General features: G+C 39.3%; 1 protein-coding gene across 1 annotated transcript; it reads left to right on the top strand.

The window, feature by feature from the left end:
* Positions 1-1,146: 1,146 nt before the first annotated feature.
* On the top strand, positions 1,147-4,343 carry LOC116013075 (protein FAR1-RELATED SEQUENCE 5-like). Its single transcript, XM_031252735.1, has 6 exons — positions 1,147-1,165; positions 1,323-1,346; positions 1,661-1,897; positions 2,126-2,375; positions 2,658-2,717; positions 2,840-4,343. The coding sequence occupies exons 1-6, from the start codon at positions 1,147-1,149 to the stop codon at positions 4,341-4,343; spliced, it is 2,094 nt and encodes a 697-aa protein (XP_031108595.1).
* Positions 4,344-12,714: the final 8,371 nt, after the last annotated feature.

Raw genomic sequence — 12,714 nt, 5'->3', positions numbered from 1 at the left:
AACTACACTTTTCAGTTTCCAATTGTATCTTGAACTCATAGTAACACTTTATTGACAATAAGAACAAGCAAAACCTTGTGCAAATAGACTAATATGATTCCTTCAATTCAAGGGTTCAAAATTTATTGGGGGAAAATAATCAAAGAAAAGGGAAAAATAGCTTGTAATGTGGTAATTAAAAGAAAAGAAAGGCTAAAAGCTCAAAGTGGCTCACTAGGTGTTAAAATACATCAGAATAACTCTCCTTTTATAGGGTTCTGAATCAACAATTTTCCCTAAAATTATTGCTCTTACCAAATCAAAGGCTGATTTCTCTCACAATTTCAACCTCAAATTCAAAAGCTTGTTTGATTTTTGATCTTCCGCGAACGAGAACCATTCGAAGTCGCCGTCCGAAGCTCCGCTTGCGCCTTTTATTTCGTTGTCGATCGTAATTCGCAAACCTGCGGCTGTTGTACGTAAACAAAACAAAAAAAAAACTAAAATAAATAAAAGTAAAATAAAGTAACGTAGCAAAACAAATTAAAGTCAAACAATCAAAGTATAATTAGGATTATTAAATAAGTGGGACCCACTAAACTAATTTATTAAAATCAATTTAACTATAAGCTTAATTCTACTTAAATTTATTGACTAAAGTTATCTCATCCTAATATAATAAATATACTAAATTGATAAAATATAAAATATAAATAATAAAATTAACCTATAAAATCTTATTTAAATCATGGTATAAAATATGTTTATCATGCGAACACTCGAAAATAAAGAATTATAGAAAAATTAAACATATAAATAATGAAAAATATTAAATGACAATATATATATATATATATATATATATATATATAGAATTGTAATCATATGAGACAACCCCTTTAGGTGAGAAATAAGACAAATTTTGGGACGTCCATCTTGTACTATTTGATGGTTGAGATTAATCCTATTTTCCTTTTTTATGTGTTTAATTTTAATTAGTAAGGGTTGTATTGTAATTGTAGATGTTTTATTTTTACTCTGGGATTTTAATGCATTTTTTTAGGTATTTTAATTTTGGTAGGAGTAGATTTTTTATTTTCTTTTGCCATCCAGTCTCACCGTTTCCATTCCTGGTCTTCTCTGTGGCATTGCTTTGGGTTTTCGATCATGGAGTTTGTTGATGGAGGTATGTTGTAGTTGGTCTTTATTTTATTTTTTTTTTGTTTTCGTCCTTGTTTTCTCGTGTTTCGTGGTCGGATGGATCACGGTCTTGGTGTTTTCTATATTTTCTGAACTTCGCGGCTGTGTGCATATATGTTTTAATCTGTGTGCATATCATACAGTTTGCACAGACACTGGTGCTGTTGGTCTGTACTGTCATTGTTTATTTTCCGTTTTGACATGTTGGTTTGTTGCTTTGTTTGTTTTGCGTATGGTATTTATTGAGTTTTAATCTCCATTATTCGTTGTGGGTGTCGTGTACTTTTTTTTTTGGGGTAGTTGCGACTTACTTGTTGGCGTCTATTTGGTTATTCTAGGGTGGATGGGTACAGAATATATGCACATTGAGGTGTCTTTATATGCACATTGTGTCGTCTTTATGCAAGTGATGTTGGTTGCTTCGTTATGTTTTTTTACTTACAATGTTGTTTATTTTTTTCGGGGTTGTGTCCCCATGTAGCAGCATCATTTTGTGATGATGAAGGTTTGTCAGGGGGGAGTGGTGGGTCCAATGAGTGTGTCATGAATCTCTCCCCTAGAGGGATAAAATATTGGATTCCGAGTTGTGACGAAGCTAGGCAGCCCTTTGTTGGTCAACGGTTTAGCAAGTTGGATGATGGCATTGACTTCTATGTCCAGTATGCTTGTATGGTTGGGTTTGATGTTCGTCGTAGCACTGAAACAAAGGATAGGATGGGTAATGTGTTGAGAAAGTATTTGGTGTGTTCTCGCGAAGGTTTCAAGTAGCCTGCTAAGGATGTTTGTCCGGTAGGTGAGGGGGTCGGTGATGGTTCCATATCACCGAAGAGACGTCGTGTTACGAATAGGGTTGGTTGTAATGCCAAGATCATTTTGAAGCGTATGGGTGATGGCCGGTATTCTGTGTTTTCTTGCGAGATACGGCACACACATTCTTTGTGCTCAGAGTTGTCTAAGCCATTCATGAGGGTTAATCGTAAGTTGTCTGTGGGCCATCAAAGCTTTGTTGCTAATTGTGCAAGAGCGAATATAGGTCCGATCAAATCCTTCAAGCTTTATAAGCAAATGGTGGGGGATTTTGTTGATGTTGGAGCCACTGGTGTAGACTTCCAGAATTTTAAGCGGGATTTAATGGCGTATATTAGCGGGGGGGATACACAATTGATTGTTGAAAAGTTCCTTCAAAAGAAGGAGTTGTAGTCTACATTTTGCTTTGACTATGATGTGGATGAGTACGATCAGCTTTCGCGTGTGTTCTGGGCAGACCCGGGTGCGCGGCGTTATTTTGCGTGCTTCGGTGACGTTGTGTCCTTTGATGCGACGTATAAGACTAACAGGTACGTGCATATCTTCACCAATTTATTTGCATCTCTAGTGTCAATGGGATTTTGTGCTATGTTTCTGCTGTGCTTGATCGGAACATATACTGGTGCGTGCATTTATGCCGATAGGCGTGTGCATGTGTATTGTATTTTCAGGGTAATAGTGGCCCTTGTTGGGCCGTTACTGTCAATTCTGTCCCGGTTAAACAGTGCTCTGTATGTGCATTTTAGTCACTCAACGTGTGCATATGTTGTTTCCAGTTAATGTATTTTTGGTTCTTCTTTAGTTAGGTTCTAGTTTGTTTTGTTTGTAATGTACGGAGCTGTAATGTGTGTAGGTATAATCTTGTGTTTGTTCCATTTACTGGCATGGATAATCACAAGAAATCAGTGACGTTTGCAGCGGGGTTGATTGCAAAGGAGGATGTTGACTCATATGTTTGGTTGCTTGATAATTTCAAGCGAGCTATGGGCCACGAGCCGACATACGTTGTCACCGATCAAGACTCATCTTTACGTGTAGCTGCGCCAAGTGTTTTCAAATCTGCACGGCATCGATTTTGTATGTGGCATATTATGACGAAGGTTGGTGACAAGGTTCGGGCGGTGCTTGCCAATGATCAGCCTTTCCGTAGGGATCTTAATGCTATTGTGTGGGATGAGTGTATAACGATTGAGCAGTTTGAGTCTAAATGGATTCAGCTTATGGAGGTGCATGGCCTTGGTGAGCATAGGTGGCTTCAGTTGATGTTTGAGTTGCGTGCATTTTGGATTCCTGCCTTCTTTCGGGACTTACCTATGAGTGGGTTGGTGCGGACTACATCTCGGTCCGAATCCCAGAATAGTTCATTTGGGGGCTGTACTAATTGCCATGCAAGCTTAGTGGAGTTTTTTATTCACTTCGAAGGTGCGATTGATACTCAAAGGCATAAGCAGGCTAAGCTCGATGCTGCATGTGAGGGGTATTTGCCTGTGGTTAAGACGCCTTTGCCTATTGAGCGTTATGCTGCTTCTGTTTATACCATTACTATTTTCTATGACGTGCAGGCAGAGATTGTTGCTGGTTGCTTTGAGTGCCGTGTTTTGTCAGTTTCGATGGATGGTGATGTAAAACGCGTTGAAGTAGAGGGGGCAAATGGTGTTGTGTGTGTTGTTGTCTTTCATATGTCTGAAACTACTGCTTCTTGTTCATGTCGGATGTTTGAGCGTGTTGGGTTGCTTTGTAGGCATATTTTCCTTGTTTTCAAGGATGCTCGTGTGGACTCCATTCCGGACTGCTACATTGTCTCTCGCTGGACACGTGATGCGTACAAACGACCTATTTATGATATAGATGGTGTGCACGATGGGTCTGCTTTTCGTGGGAACTCCAAAAAGGGCGCCATGAAGGAGGTTTGGAATGACTTTTATAGTTGCATTGCACTTGCTGGAGATAATTCGGATCGTGTATTGGAGTTGTCTCGTATTTTGAGGGAGTTGAAACTGTCATTTGTGGATGCGGACAGTACTTTGGGTTCATCGGTGGGTAAGTCTAGGGTTATTCGTTCCTTTGGTGGTGTGCTTGCGTCTTCAGAGATTGTTATCCAACCTCCTACTGTTGCTAAGAATAAGGGATCTGGGAAGCGGTACAAAACTTCAAAAGAGCTTGCTATGGAGAAAGCTGCGCAGTTCACTCGCGAGTGCGCCACATGCCATAAATGCAATGGCCATGACAGCCGTAACTGCCCATTAAATCCTAAATCTAAGTCAAATGTCCAAGCAAAGTTGAAGGCGAAGGCAAAGTTCAAGGCCAAGGCGTATTTTACATTGTTTACATGTTATTGTTGGGAGTTATTTTACTAGTTCCGCTTTACGAAGTTGTTACTGTTTTTGTGTAATAATGAACAAGATTATCTCGTTAAGTTTTGTTGAATCGTTTTCATTCTTCTTTGCTTTTGTCACTTTCTTTGGCAAACTAAGGGGTTTCGCGCATGTGTGTTTACTATCATGACGATCATTACTCTCATACTGTGTGCACTTAGTCTTAGTACTTTCATTACTCTGTGCATTTACTTTCAAGTCCATGTGCATGTGTGCATGTGTGCATGTGTTTGGTTTTTTCAATGTCCACTCACTGTCATTGGTCTCATTACTCTCTTTACTATGTGCACTTACTCCTAGTGTTCTCATTACTGTGTGCATTTACTGTCATTAGTGTGTGCACGTGTGTATGTTTTTGGTTTATTACTGTGTGCATTTACGGTCATTGCGGTTCTCTCTTTCATTACTGTGGGAATTTACTCTCGTTAGTCTCATAACTGTGTGCATGTACTCTCATTATGGTGTGCATGTACTCTCATTACTGTGTGCATGTACTCTCATTTCTGTGTGCATATGTTGTAACTTAATAGCCCGTGTGCATTTACTTTCAGTACTATTTGCACGTCTGTTTGTGTTTTCTCTCTTTGGGTTTTTTGGGGTTATGCTCTCCATGTACTAGTATTCGCCTGTGTGCATTTACTGTCAACACGTGTGTGCACATTTTCTTCATTTATGTGGAAATAAAAACTTACTAGTTACATCGGAGTGTGCACATTAGACCAACACCGCCACCATGATCGTGGTGGGTATACTTTCATGTTCAGTGTTGTCCGTGCACAGAATTAATAAATCACATGCTGGAACAAGTTCACTAAATCATATCCTCCAAAAAATTAGTCATCTAAACCACTACTCTAGGTAACCCTGTGCACCCTACGCATTGTCTAGATCTCCAAAAAATAAATATCCCATAGTTTTCACCTTGGTTAATTTCAAAATAAAAAGCAGCCTTTTGTCAAACTGTTCATCATTGCAAGTTTTTCACTTACCTTCCGTGACATAGCTTAGGAATAGCTCATGCTGGAATTTTCTTGCCCTCCTAATGTTGGTAAGTCGGAGGTCGTTGATTTCGGTCATTAGAATTTCCCGCATATATACCATTCGAAGATTGCGTAGATATGCACGATCACCTCTCACGAGCCCACACTTCCATGTCTTGAATGTCTGCCCTCGGAGCGTCTCCATGTGCCGCATGGTGTAGATTCCGCAATCTACAGCGTACTATGGGGTGTGCACTTCAGGCTTTACCCCTGTGCAGTTACGCTACAGCATACTACGTTGTGCACTTCACGCTGTACCCCTGTGCAACTATGCTACTGCATTCTATGGGGTGTCCTCGTGATTTAGTGAGGGTGTATTTGATAAATGTGGCAGTGGAATTATGCAGTACTAATATTTCCGCTAGAATGTGTTTCTCATTTACCATGTCTACATCTCACCATTTCTTGTAAGGAGAGGGCTCCAAATCAGATGCCAGCCTAGAGCAGAACCATTCCAGCCTTTGTCTCCGTGATTTTGCCTGTGTCACTACCGTTTGGAGCTGCGTCGATTGATTCATTATTAGCTAACATGGACAAAACAAGTAGTATTGGTAGTTAGTGGAGGGTCAGAATTATACCGTTGTGGTGGGGGAGGCGAACACTCTCCTAGGCGCGCCGTTTGTATTCTGATGCTCTCTGTGATTTAGGATGCATGCCCACACGGTGATGATCCCAACGGATACCTCCTGCTCCATCAGTAGGGATGCGAAGTCCAATAACCGTGCAACTCTGCCCTTGTAGGTGAACAGCACCTCATACCTGCATTGAGTGGGGGTGTTAAAGTTGTATACTATTACGGCCTACATATCACTGTTTTTAGAAATCATCATATTATTGGGTATTGAATCCATTACATGTCGTTGTTTAGGCTCTGCGCAATCCACTAGTGAATGACATATGGCGGTGGAATTTCTTCGTAGGTGATGCCCATAATCTGGCTTAGGTACTGGTAGAGCATTTCTAGTTCCCCATCCTCTCGTTCATCTTCGGTGCTTTGTGGCCGTCCCATCTTCCTCGGGGCGCCGAATGGGGGTGCGCACAGGTTCTTTTGCCCGCTTTCATGGGCTCCAATCATTTGCTGGTTAAAAACATGGGTTAGTATCTTTTTAACGACCATTTCATAGTTGTGTGTGCAATTCATTACCATGAACCGCTAATATTTGCAAAATGATAAAATAAATGCGGGTAACTATTATTATGCAAGTTGGCAATAATTACCTCTGCTGGGGTGCTTATTGTTTCACTGCTTGGTGCTGCACATTCTACCACCTCTAGTGCACACTCGTGGTCTGTTTCCATTCCTAAGTGTGTTTCAATACATCCCTGTGGTTCCACTTCATTTGTTGTTGGAGCAATAATATCAACGGTGTCCATCTGGGTGAATCCCAAGCTAAAACTAGGCATCTCGTTTCCCTCAGTTCTCTGCAGCGCAGCTCTCTCGACGTCCTCCACGACCCGTATGTTGTCGGGGTTTGCCCAAAACTCCTCTTCGTGCTGGCTGTCTGTGCCTTCATTGTTCTCTAGGCCACTGGTGTCCTTCGGTGGTTGTGCCCCCCTCATTCCGACTACTCCCTCAGTCAAATGCTGAATTTCCCTTACCATTCATCCTTCACAGCTGCGTCCTCTGTATCTTGTAATAATTTCTCCAAATCCGATACTATGGCCTTCAGCATTGTCATTTTCTCGGAGACACGAGATTCAAAAGTCTGCATTTAAGGTTCCAAAAAAATCATGTGCATTATGTGTCTATAAGCAGTGTGCATATCATTCTATGACTGTGTGCACTTTAACAGTTACTATGTGCATATAATTCCATGACCTCACATATTAATCATACTCAAAAACATTAGCTTTATCTTACTGTTCATGACATGTTTCTGTTCAGGTGCTACTACACCTACGTCCTATGTGCCACCTAGTGTATTACCCTGTGCACATTACCGTATTCTTAAACTTTGTCATGCGAAAATTTGTGGTGCAACGACCCCTGTGCATCTTAGTGCCATGGGGTGTGCACTTTAGTACCTAGCAGTTCTGACCTCACATATTAATCATACTCAAAAACATTAGCTTTATCTTAGTGTTCATGAAATGTTTCTGTTCAGGTGCTACTACACCTACGTCTCGTGTGCCACCTAGTGTATTACCATGTGCATATTACCGTATTGTTAAACTTTTTCATGCGACAATTTGTAGTGCAACTACCCCTGTGCATCTTAGTGACATGGGGTGTGCACTTAAGTACGTAGCAGTTTTGACCTCACATATTAATCATACGCAAAAACATTAGCTTTATCTTACCCTATCCTCCACGCATGGTGCTGCTGCGGCTGTGTTTTCAAGTTCTGTGTCCAATAGCTCGCCCGTTCCAAATCCTCCCAACCTGATTTCTGAAAATGCCTTGTCACTCATTAACCGGGTGGTCCAGCCTTTTATTCTCGGCACTTGTCGCGAAACTTTGTTGCCATCGTACTTGACGCGGTCCATATACAGTACCTATATGGTCATATAGTGCCAAATTATATTACAGGTTATATGTTGAAGTGTTTGGCCACGTTAATAATATTATCAACACTGTTGTGCTTACCGCCAGAAACAGTAATGGCCCGCAAAATCTCTTGTGCTCTCCTTTTTTCCATTTATCATGTGTGTCAACAAGATTCGTCAGCAGGTACTTGCACCAATTCAGGCTGGGTATGCGGGCCACATCCTCCAACTCATCGACAAATAACTGGTGGCAGTATCCATTTGTCATTGCTCGGATCAGTGTAGTCACAACCAGAACAGTGAAGTGCCTCTTGAAAATTTCACACCCAGCGGGGTATTCTTCTAGGATATCGCTCACCATCGTTGGGGTTATGTTGTGCTTGGTTGTGAGAAAGCACCCTCTCCATTTCAGTAGTGTTCTGCTAACGTCGTTTGGGTCCCGGTTTGTCACATCAGTATCCCCCCGTGGAAATCCTAGCACTCGTTGCACATCGCTTTCTTGGATTCGCATTATTTTCTCATCATCCAACAGTATGGTCATCATTGCTGGGTCAAAGTTTGTGAGCAACCAACACCCTAAGCGCAGGGTTACCTGCGTGATTTTAAGATTAAGGATATCTCCAAACCCTATGGCTGCAACAGCGTCACGCTGCCTTCGATTGAGTTTTTTGATGGCATCTGTTACTTCTTTCGCTGTTATCCTAGTTGTCATGCTGGGGAACCTTGCCTCCTCTTCTTCAGTTAATTCATATTCTAGTGCATTCCATGCTGGGTCAGCTTCTAACCGCTGTAAGAATGCTCGTGGAGGGCTTACAAAGTCGTCATCATCATCCCTATTCCTTGGGTGGTGGGTGGGAGGATTGGTGAGCCGCCTTTTGGAACCTATTAATTTTAATAGCAGTAGCCGGGTCAGTTTGAGATATCTAATGGCAGTGCACATCCCAACGTTCATACATGCACATGCAAGTTTAACTACTGAATAAAGCAGTGCATATAAGACATCAAAACCACACATTGTTACACTTGTGTATGCATAGGCAGATATATTAGTCACCTTAAACTATTCACAAATAACAACACACAAGGCAACTAATATTCTCAACTTTATCAACTTAATATGCTTATAATATTCGTCTGAAAAGGAATTTAAATTTTGATAGTGAATGCTCAACGTGGATCAATATGTGTGTCTGTATCTACTTTCCCCACCAAAGATGAGATCTTTTCCCCTAGGTCCCAGCATAACTCCCAAAAGATTACTCCAAAGTCCTTTGTTTCATCTACACTAAAACACAAGGGACCACCTTCAATATGTGTGTCTACATTGACTTTTAACCTCAGAGATGGAATATTTTTCTATGGGGCCCACCATAACTCCCGTCATTCTCAAAATATCATTCTACATTCTTCTGTTTCATACACAATAAAGCACCTAGGACCACCATTTTAACATTCTGTTGCAGTTCACTGGTGCACACATCGACATTATTTCAAGAAAAAGGGGGAACACCATTTTTGGTTTGCCAGGGAGAACTCTATTTTTTTTAAACACTAAACTTCGAAATCATATAAATAGAGTTCAAGACACTGCAAAAGTAAAAGACTCCAGGTTCTCTCAGGGGAATGGTCACTGGACCATCATCTATGAAAGTTTGGTAGGGCTGATTGGCTGTGCAGTCATCATACTCTCTTTTTGATACTTGCATCACATTGTAAAACACTACATCAAACTCAAACATAAGAGTGTCTCCAGGTTGGAAAAGTTGGGAACTCTATCACCCCTAATTATTTCTAAGGTTGTTGTTGTGTTTTTGCACATCAATAATCACCATCATTTTGCGATGTTTCGTAAATCTTAGGGATGGGTGTGTGAATGGGCTGGGAACATTACCCATTACTGCCCGGCGAGGTACCAATCGGCAGAACGACACGAGAAAACCAAAAAAATTCGGAAACAAATACCCTATTGTATAGTATTTTTGTGTGTACCTTTGGGTTCGGGTCGAGCCTTCGTTCCCCTTCTCCTCTTCGCCATTCGTTTCGCTCCGGCCATCGGAAATCGCCGCTTGGGTGATCGACGGAGGTTCGGGTGATGGAGCTCGGGTGTAGCGTTGACGATGGTAGCCGAATGCCGATAGGATTTAGGAGAGGGAAAGTCGGCAAGGGGGTGCTATTATGTCGATCTGATTTCTACGGTGCTATTAGGACTTTGAGTGCTTTTACAGTAATACCCTTCCTTGCCTTTTTCTGATTTCAAATTGCTCACATTGTGAATAACCATAATCCATAGGATGCTACCAAATCAGAACCGTTGAATTTATGCATTGTATGGCTTAGATTGTGTTTTATTTCTCATCTAAAGGGGTTGTCTCATGTGAAGCGAACCCTATATATATATATATATATATGTGTGTGTGTGTGTGTGTGTGTGTGTGTATGTGTGTGTGTGTGTGTGTGTGTATATGTATTCAAATGAGGATACACCTTAAAAGGAGGACAATTATGACTAATCTAGGCCATATAATTTCGAGGCATGGATGGCTGTGATTAGATTGACAAATTAAAATAGATTATTTAAATAGTGATTTAATTTAAATGGTATCACAGTAAATTTGTACGTGAATTAATTATTTATGATAGTTGGTTAGGGAAATAATACATGATTTTAGAGAGAAATATTTATGGTAGTCTAGGATTCTCCCAACCATATCCAACGATCCATTATCAACAAATCAATAACAAAAAGAATTCAGCAAATCAATAACCAAGTACTGCATGCAATCAATCAAAATGCTTGAGAGAGTACATCACACTTTGTGCTCATGTGATGTGTGTATACATAGTAAAATTGGCATGTGTGCACTATAGTACATATGCGTGCAAATTTGCTTTGTAGTGGTGCATGATGTGTATGTGTGCATTTCAATGTGAACGTGTGCCCAATGCAATTTTAGACTGTGCACAATGTAATGTATGAGTGTGAAGTGTAGTGTGTGTGCACGCAACTCTGTCGAGATTCTACGGTGCACACATTTTCTTATATTTAATAATAATAATAATAATTTATTATTTAAATGAATTGATTTAATAATATAGAAACTCATATTTTTTCACTGCCTTACCTATTTGCTATTTGTACGGATATTTAAAATTTTGCTTGGACTAATTTGCCCCTTAATTGATATTGATGGGAATTGGATTGTTGATTATGTGCATGAATTTAGGGCGTTGATTTTTAATCATAGCCATTGATCACTTTTTTCCTATGGCTAAGATTTGCATTAGTTTTTATTTGGGAGAGTGTTCTCATGTAGACGGAAGCCTATATATAAGCATGTTTGGCGTAAATGATATTTTTTGTATTATAATATAAAAGTCATTCTTAAGAATTAGTGAATAGCTAATACATACTATAACAGCACGTTTGGTTCACGGAATGAATTTGAAGGGAATAAGAATGTTATTCCACTGAGAATGTGGAATAGCTAAGGAATAATAAATGAATTGTATAATATTGTATGGTTCGCTGAAAGAATAGACTTTGGAAATTGTATTCCAATGTTTGGTTGATTAAAGGAATAGAAATGGAATAGATTTTAAAGACATAAATACCCTTATACAAAAAATTAATAATAATAATAATAATAATAATAATGATGATGATGATATATTCAATGTTATATATATATATAATACATTATATTTATTAAATATAAATATTAAATAATGTGCAAATGGTGTTTTTGGTATTTGTAACAAAAAGTTATTCCCAAGAGCATGGGAATAGCTAATACCAAAGTCACCCCTAGGAATGGCTATTCCTTTTGCAAAGGTAATAGCTCATTCATAGCCTCATAGGAATGTTATTACCATGACAAAATACACTAAACAAACAATGGAATAGGTCATTCCAAGGAATGATATTCCCTTATTGACCTATTCCATGAACCAAACATGTCATAAGATCTCTCAGAATGATTATTCTCGTTGCAAAGGGAATAACTCATTTCCAATAATGCTATTTATGAGATCAAATAAAAAGTTTAAACAAATAATGAAATATGTCTATTTTTAAAAATGTAATTTCATTTTTTTACATATTTCATGAACCAAATGTATTGTTAGTCGTGTAGGCTATCATGTAAGTACATCACACGCAATTACATATATCTGTATCCTAATTAAGCAATTGTTCATGCGTCAAAGTCATGAGTGCACGAATCATGTTTTTCTTCTAGATGTTTCACACAAAGATCTACTTCAATGGTATTCACCGGTAGAAACTATCAATCAAATTAAATGAATCAAATCATATAAATAACATTATTAGAAGTAAAACAATCAATAATGCATTAGTTTAATTTGCATGGTTGTCTTGGTGCAAATGGCGAAATCCATCGCCACGCCCCGGTGAGGATTCGCAAATTATGTCGTCGACCCAAAGTGGACCTGAGTCCAATACGACGCCGTTTTACTATTTTTTGTTTTTTTTTTTGTTTTTTAAATAAAAATTACTAAACATATAGCCCTAAAATGTGTGAATGTGGAGGTTTCAAATTGTGAATATGGAGTATAGAATTTGTGAATGTAAAGTTATGAATGTGTGAATCTGTAGTAGAGTTAACAGAGTTCTAGCAGTCCTGAAATGTGTGAATGTGGAGGTTTCAAATTGTGAATATGGAGTATAGAATTTGTGAATGTAGAGTTATGAATGTGTGAATCTGTAGTAGAGTTAACAGAGTTCTAGCAACTTGTAGCCCTGTAATGTGTGAATGTGGAGTTCCCAAGTTGTGAACATGGAGTACAGGACCTGTGAATATAGAGTT

The sequence above is a fragment of the Ipomoea triloba genome, chromosome 3, assembly GCF_003576645.1.
Source record: "Ipomoea triloba cultivar NCNSP0323 chromosome 3, ASM357664v1".
Lineage (NCBI taxonomy): Eukaryota > Viridiplantae > Streptophyta > Magnoliopsida > Solanales > Convolvulaceae > Ipomoea > Ipomoea triloba.
This window is presented reverse-complemented; position numbering and strand designations above follow the sequence as displayed.